Consider the following 8,734-nt stretch of genomic DNA (forward strand, 5'->3'; position numbering starts at 1 on the left):
TTTCCGCTCATGCCTTTCGGCATTCCCAAGCTTTACACTCACATCCCCTCGACATAATACACATTAATGGAATATTGAATTCTTCTACCATTTGTCGTTTGCAACAAATCGAATTCTTTTCGTGTTCCATTAATACGAGCAAAAACCAAACAAACACAAGCGTTCGCGTATGCATCGTTCACGAAATTACAAACGCTTACCTTCATGGCATTCATGCAACTTTTATCGAGTGTAACCTCATCAAACTCAATCTCGTTCGTTTTCTTACGCGCATCACGCATTTATCTTATGCAATCCGTTTGCTCACACAACCATATGCGTTAGCGAGTTTATACGTCATAACGGATCATACTCGGCGTCATTTACATTTATACATCAATATGTATCATGCACCTCGTACATTCATATATGCCAATGCATATCAATACAACTCACATACGTTGCTCAATACAACAAGCATTCTCCATATAAGTGTTTTTTTCTTTGTTGTGTAGGTTAACGAGTCCCTTCTTGCTTACAAAGTTAGAGGACTTGTAGGGGCTCTGTGCCGCCCGGTTACTTATGCTTGATGACTGCATGATTATAACTCCCCAACCAAGAAGCTCCTCTTACTTGGGGACTTGTAGATACCTCTACTAGCAAGACTATTTTCTATGTCACCAAGCATAAGTAACACCCTCTTAGGGGAGCCCAACTGAGACATGCATCCCGTAGCTCGATGTCCAAGATATGCCACGGTAGTGGGAAGCGGCCAATTGACAGGACCTGCCCCGGATTTCACCTTGAAATCAGAATTCAGAAGTGGCCCTGCGGGGCCACCTTAAAAGAAATTTTACCAAAGATTTGGCGGAACTTCCTCTAAAAATGGACAACCTAAAACCTGTAGAAAGACATTTACACTTCTAAATTAATCCACCCTTATTCTTCTGGAGCCATCATGCTCCCTAAATCACAACATCTCCCATTTCACAAACAATTCAAAACTTAAGAATATTAATCTCATGGGTTATTAGAGCAATCTAATGTACATGATGTACAAGAGAATAGAATACAAGATGAAGGACCGATACTTTTATAATGCGGAAGCTATGACAGCTATGCCTCAACCCTATGTACGCTCGACCCCAAGCTAATCTGGCCTGCAAATTGGGCATTTGAAACCGAAGAGCCCAGAGGAAAAGCATTTGAAAATCGTTAGAGTGAGTGGATGAAAAATAAGTAATTTCGAATGAACAAGTGAAACTTAATGCTTTCCCAAGTTATTCTCTAAAACCTCGCATGTAGTAACAATCTTGAAAACACTATTACTCATCATCTTTACTGCAATCTTAATCACGTAAAATATAACATCTCAAAATCTCCAATCCCTCATATACGTAATCATATCTCAAAATGGACGATGACTAAAGGGGACTGCCGATTAGTCATCTCATGCCACCTGGAGGGGACTGCCGACCGGACGAGGAGGTGATGGTTTGAGGGGACTGCCGACGAACCATAGGTAGTTAGAGGGGACTGTCAACCAGATGATGCATCGGAGAGGACTGCTGACCGAAATATTCTTGAGGGGACTACCGACCAGAATATTGTGCAGAGGGGACTGCTGACCAGAATATTGTGTAGAGGGGACTGCCGACCAGACTTACCTGGAGGGGATTACCGACTAGGTAGTCTCCTCCAGGTAATGCATGCATGCTCTAACTTATTTATCTCCTCAATAAACTGGAATCAACCTCTTTCAAGTAATTGCTTTCGGAGAGAAACTTGATATTAATTCAATAAATCACCAAAAACATAACTCAGGAATATCTCGATAACTCAAAGCTCATAAGACTCAATATCTCAATAAATCTTCGAAAGCATAAGTCAAGTACTCGATAAATCAATAAATGCTTTCGGAAAGAAATCTCAATCTAACCTCAAAGCTGATAAGTGCGGAGCTCAAAACTCAAGAAATCTCGATAATCCAATCATGCTCAAATATTCGATAAAACATTCGTACTCGTGTATCCTCATATAAATCGATATTCGAAATCAATAATTCTCATAATATTTTCTTAATCCATCACTTCCCGAAATCACTTCCCAACTCAATAACTCATAAATAACTACCTCGAAAATCTACTAAAAGCCCTCAGGAAGGAATTTCAGTACTAACCTCGTAATTCATAAATAAAAATCAATGAGTCAAATCTCATAGACCATAAAACTAAATAATCCAAATTATAAATTAAATCCCAATTGGAAAATAATAATAATACTGCCCTGTACACAATTACAATTCGTGAATAACAATCTGAAAATTAAATACGATTCCCACATCAAACCCTCATAAATTAACATTTCTATTTCTTCTCTAATTTAACAAAAACTTCATCATTAACACCAATTCAAAGTTTCTAGGGCAGAATTGAGAGAAATATGACGGTGGAATTCTCGTAAATCAATAACCAAACTATTGAACTTCGGAAATTCCGATTAATATTCAAACCTCCTCCAATTTCCACCAAACACCTATCCATAAATTTGTAACAACATATACTACCCAACATACCAAAAAAACCCACCAGGAACGGCCGGACGCCCCCCCACGGGCCGCCACAGGTAGTTGCGCTTGGGTCCCACGCGCCACCGGTCAACCACCATATCTGGCTACCAAATTTCATCCACAACATCATCTCTTCATCCTAAACATCTTTCATAACTGTGGCCAAGTGAGATTTCAAGTCTAAAGGGTCGAAATTACCTCAAATCTGTACGGAGTTTCTCGCCGTCGATCCGCCTTAATCCGGCCAAATCATTGATACCCACTGCCAAGGATCGAACCAGCATGAAAACATCATCGAGGAGTAGGTGGTGGAAAGGCCTGAAATGGCGGGAAAACTAGAAAACACTGGCGACCCGAAATGCCGGCCGAACCCCTCGCGTTCACCGCCTTTCTGCGCCTCCCACTGCCCAAATCGAGCCACCAAGCTGCCACTATCATAAAGAGGATGAAGAGACGAGTCCATAGCCTCAGAGAACACCTCAATCGGTCACCGGACGAGGGAGAAACCGCCTGCCAAAGCCGACGGGGTTGGGGAGAGAGAAACGGAGAGGAGAGAGAGAGTGGTAGAACTGATCTACCACAGTAACTTCCCATATATATAGGAAATTACCATAAGCAATAACTTTACCTTTTCTCTTATAACTTTCACATACGAACTCCGATTTTTACAAACCATATATGCACACGTTCGGTTTAACGTCCTCTATGACTTTAATGAAGAAAATTTTCCCAAATTTTGACCCGAAAAAAGAGAGTCAACTTTTAGGGCCCCCTAAAAGGTTGAAATGGAGCCAAAAAGTAAATGTAAATGTCGTTTACAGATCGAAAGACTCGTGAACTAGTAAATTTAAGTTCGGGATGTTACACCAATACCTCGTCGGGAAGCCACCTTTCTGGCCTTGCCAAGTTGCCTCCATAATAGGTTTTTCTACACTAGAATAGTGGTTTTAACATCCCACATTGGAAAACATATAAAGGAAGGAGCCTCCCTCCCCTATAAAAGGAGACTCCTTCCCACTTACTCAACATCCCATTACAACTTATGTAATCCCCTTAGGCTGCAAGGCCCAAACACACTAGTTAAGCTTTCAAGTGGACGTAGTCTCCCACTAAGGCGGGAGACGAACCACTACACTTCTTTTGTGTGTGTGTGTGTCTCTCTCTCTCACGTTAATTAGACCCCCTCGGTCACTAACATTAACAAGTATGTTAAAGTAGCTTGAAGAAATTGTGAGTATTTCTAGTTGTAGTTGTTAGTTGTACCTATATTTTATATAGCAGAAGGAATTTAATTATATTGCTCCGTGAACGTATGTAAATTCTTGAGCGCTATGTTAATTCTTACTATCTCTCTATTTTCTCGCATATTATTATTCTTGTGGTTTGAGTTGTTGTGTTTTTATTCTACTACATTGTCCAACACTCCTCCAAAAGACCCTTTTCTACAGTAGATCAGGTCAAAGTTGAGTAAAAATAAGTTTGAAACCATAGGAAGCTCTTAAAGTGAATTCACAAGACTCCTCGTAACATCTTATTAACATGGATAACCGGTCCTAGATAATCAGTCATATATTTTCTGAACCACTCCGGCCATCACGTTCCATGATAGCGTTGACCAACCACCGCTGATGAATGACCGGTCACCACCGGTGGCCGAGTGAAATTTTTCCATACAATTAATTTGGGCCAATAACAACTAGGCCTGATAGATACTTAAAATTTGGGCCCAGGAAGCTGGGGGTTTCCCTGCATTGGGCTTGTAAGTCCAAATATTGGCGTTTTATTTCTTCATATTTTTTTTTATGAATAGTTATTTCTTCATTTTTCTTTTGTGCGAGGTTTAAAACTTTAAACCACTGTTTAGTCCCAGCCCCAAAAAAAAAAAAAAACTATTTAGTCACATGTGAGGCCCAGAGTCCAACAAATTACTTCTCAACATTACAGGAAACTGTCTTCAATCTAAGAACCAATTTGTTAGTGATGGTGCATTCTGCAGCTTCTCAGTTTTGAAGAATCAAACACACAAACAAGTCCTTAAGCCCCTCGGCCGTCGCTCTCTTTTATTTAATTTAATCGTTATGTTCATCAAGATTCTCTGCACATTTGCAATGCATATGGTCTGTTTCATGCTTCTGCAATAAACAAAGACCATGTCTGTCTTCTTCCCCGGCCAACCCTCGTGATTAAATTATATAAAGCTCCACTAAATGATTAATATAAGGATTAATAAACCTTGCCATCGTGCTACCAGCCAAGCTGAAACTCTACGTCATGACTCATGATTCATGAAGAAGATGATTTAGAAAGCATTCTACATATCTTACTAAAACAATACAGATCCTTTGGCTTTTCCAGTCTACAAAGCCAACATATTATACCCAAAACTCCATTTAATTATTGTCCAGGCAGCCCATGCCTTTCATGAAAGTGTACAACGAATCAAATATTATTTATGTGGCCGCCCAAGAATTACGTTGTTAAAGATTCATAAGAAATCTGTGATATGTTGGATCTTTTGATACATTAGTTACAGCGTAAAATGAGATACAAGAATTATATATATATATATATATATATATATATAATCACCTAACATTACTCTTAAGAAATTATATATCTCAAATCACTAATGGGTGAAATTGTCTTGCAACAAAATATTTGCCCCCAACTTGAAGATAATAAATGAAAAAAATAATATACACATAAGTAGGACAACTTGTATCTTGTCTCATCCAAGACGGATGTTTGACTAGTTCCTAGTATTAGGTAAAACCGTAAAATGCCCTAAACTAAGTCAACTAAAGTTAGCGTTGCATATTTGAATTCGACCCATTGCTTTTAGGGAAAGGGTCACTATCTCAAATAGAAGAGTTTGAACACTTTCATTACTTTCATTAACTTTTCTGTTAGTTTTCCATGATTGCCAGATTGCAAGTTGAACAATTTGCATTATTAGAGATAACTGGCAATCTGGCATAAGATATTTCCCATGTTTTATTATAATTATTATTAAGGTAGACATCACATTAAAAAATAACAGAAGAAAAAATCTTGAGGAAGCAAGAGTAAGTTCAAATTTGAAACAATAGCACTACCAATCTGTATATACTATATAACAAAAAAACACAACTGCAAAAAATTGTGTTTTGGTAAGTATATGGATACTCACGCAGGTTGATCACATAAATAAAGAACAACAAAAAAAAATCGTAGAAATATAAAACAAGGGGCAATGAAAACAATCTAAGACACTGTTTTCACTTGCATTCTAAACTATTGACCGTCTTCTCGGACACATTAATTTTTATGGTGCAGCTCATAGTCGCAGACTTCTTCTTCTTCATGATCAACATCAACTCAACCTTTCCGGTTAATGTTGCTTCGCTATTCAGCGTCAAAACTCCGTCATTCAATTCACTGCGGAGGGTAGAGGTGGTCGTCAATGCTTCGGTGTTCAAGCTCACATTCGCGTCGATCTTCTTGGTGCCACGCATCCCGGCCTTGCCCTTGGGTACATCGACTGTCCCAACAGGTGTACCTTGGTACATGAATGTCACTTTGCCTTGGTCGAACTTGTAAGGACCCCAGTTGGTGTTCTTGACCCTGATTTGGGTCTTGAAGGTTGTGCTGAATGAAGGCGCTGTATTGGAAGAGGTGAAGTCTATGAGGGTGCTTGTGCCGAGTCTAACCTTGGGGGTCTTGACTTTCATCACAGTGAGACCAAACACGGTCATTACTGCGATCTGGAACACAATGAAAATACCAATATAAGCAAAGCACTTGATTCTCTTCTTGCGCTTGAGCTCATCTTCGGACAAAGACTCTCCATCACTTCTTACGTACCCGTTAGCCGGAGCCAAAGGATAAACTTGTTGGTTCTTGTCAGCCATCTCTCTCTTTCTCTCTGATATGAAATGAAATGAAAAAAATGAAGAATTGGAAATATCCTCTGTTTTGCTCTGCCTTTTGTTTTCTCTTAAAATGTAGAGGAATATGATGGAATGGAAGGGTACACTAGTGTGGTATATATAGTGTATTTGGGGTTTGGCGAATTTTATTAAGTTATGTGGGTGAATGAAGTTCCTGGAAAATGTGATTTGGCATGGTGGGGAGGAATTTTATTCGGACGCCAAACGCGTCCGAAGCTGAGAATTGTTGACTTCTAGAAGATCTATGACTTTGTGTGAGGACTTTTAGGGCTTTTTGGCCCAATGAGTTGATTCATATAAAGATATTAAAATATCAGAAGAAGGTTCGGTTCTATCCGTTAGCATAGACCAAATCTCCCAATCAAAGGTTAGAACATGGTGTTGGGATCTTTTATAATAGTCGAGATTATGAACCATGCGAATAGTATTTGCCAGATTCTTGGTTTTTAATTTGACTGCGTAGTTTAGTTCTGTTGTCCCTCATTAGAAGCAAGATTATGGTACACGAAGACTTGAAGGTTGCTTAGGACTTCATCAATCAAACAAAAAGTATAACCAATATATAAAGGAGCTTAATTAGTTATTAGTTAACTATCAAGCTAATACTTTTTTTTCTGTAGGGGGAAAAGGAAAAGAGAGAAAAAGAAGAAAAAAAGAAGCTAATGCTCTGCTCCGGGTTATGTGTTCAAAATGAAGGTAAGTCTGTTCGGTGCAATTCTGATATGCAAGCTCAAAGGAATTATCCCTCAAACTGAGTTGCTTTGGGGATCTATTGGTTACTCTCGGAACTCCGAAGAAGATCAAATTCCACTAATCTTAGATTTTTTTGGATTTATGACCATGACCACTTAAAGTCAATTGCACATGTACTCTTTGAACTGGTTACTAATGAGTTTAGACTAATGGTACCTCAATACAAATCAATCAGTATCTGTTGTGTTTTGGATTGAAGTACCATATGTCTTTTTCTAATTAAACATAGAGAAAGATCAAATAATTAATTCTACTAGTAGATATTTTTTGTTTCCTGCTTTGTCCATGATCTAATATGATAATTGTTGAAGGATATCAGAATTATGTCACTACTAGTAAAAGTAGCAATGCACACTGATTTTAAACACACTGACTTTCACACTAATAAAAAATCTGTGGGATTTGATTTCTGGCTACAGACATCCGTGTGAAATGATCAACTGGATCCTACATAAGCACATGTTAACAATATTTCTCACTGAAATCAGTGTGACATGAACTTTCTCACAAATATCTGTGTGTCTCAAATAATTAATAGATATTGACATCTGTGTGAGATGTTATACACACGAATATTTGTGTATAATAACAAAAGCATAATTTATTATATAATTTTATATTAATAGATATCTGTAACAAAGATTTCACACACTTACATCTGTGTGCAATAACAAAAATATAAATTATGAGATAATTTTTTTATTTACAGACATCTATAAATTTTTAATTGTTTCCCAAAAATTAAAAGAGTTTAATACAAAGATTTTCGAAACAGAATTTATAAACAACAATTATACACAGATATCAGTGTGAGGAACAATTACTCACATAAATCGGTGCAAGTAAACATTAACTCACAGAAATCCGTGTGAGTTGAAATCAATTTGGTATACACAGATGTTTGTGAAAACTGAAACTTACACGGTTTTCTGTCCATAACAAATTGCATTTATCTCTTTCTTGCCTTCTACAAAAATTGAAAGCTGCATTTATCTCTTCCTAGTTTCTTGCCTTCTAAAACTTAAAACTGTGTTCGTCTCTCTCTCTCTCTCTCTCTCTCTCTCTCTCTCTCTCTCTCTCTCTCTCTCTCTCTCTCTCTCTCTCTCTCTCTCTCTCTCTCTCTCTCTCTCTCTCATATTCTCATGATCTCATCTGCTATGAGTCCTCTCTTTTCCCACAAGTTCAAATACATATCCCGGTTGGTGCTCAAACGAGGAAGGAAGAAGAGATGGTGAGGCCTAACAGGTCTGACCTCGGGTTGATGGGGATTTCAGATCTGACTCTGGCTTATGGGGATTGCAGATCCTACCTTCTTCTTTTTTGGACCGGTGGACTGATTCTGTTGTGGTTATACCCGATCTGACGTTTTGTTGGTCCGATTGGAATCTGGGCGATTTGTTTGTTCCAGATCGAGGAGGCCATGGTGGTATGAAGCGAGACCAGCCATCAAACAACCCTCTTTCTTCTTCTCTGCCTCTAGCAATGTCTTCATTGGCTCTGTGCT

At 38.4% G+C, this 8,734-nt stretch overlaps 1 protein-coding gene across 1 annotated transcript; it reads right to left on the bottom strand.

Annotated features, from left to right (window-relative positions):
• Positions 1-5,805: 5,805 nt before the first annotated feature.
• On the bottom strand, positions 5,806-6,438 carry LOC112180387. Its single transcript, XM_024318923.2, has one exon. The coding sequence runs from the start codon at positions 6,436-6,438 to the stop codon at positions 5,806-5,808; it is 633 nt and encodes a 210-aa protein (XP_024174691.1).
• Positions 6,439-8,734: the final 2,296 nt, after the last annotated feature.

This window comes from Rosa chinensis, chromosome 7 (genome assembly GCF_002994745.2).
Source record: "Rosa chinensis cultivar Old Blush chromosome 7, RchiOBHm-V2, whole genome shotgun sequence".
In the NCBI taxonomy this organism is placed as follows: domain Eukaryota; kingdom Viridiplantae; phylum Streptophyta; class Magnoliopsida; order Rosales; family Rosaceae; genus Rosa; species Rosa chinensis.

Excerpts from the sequence above, each read along its gene's own strand:
- LOC112180387 (XM_024318923.2), bottom strand. The coding sequence starts at position 6,438 with ATGGCTGACAAGAACCAACAAGTTTATCCTTTGGCTCCGGCTAACGGG.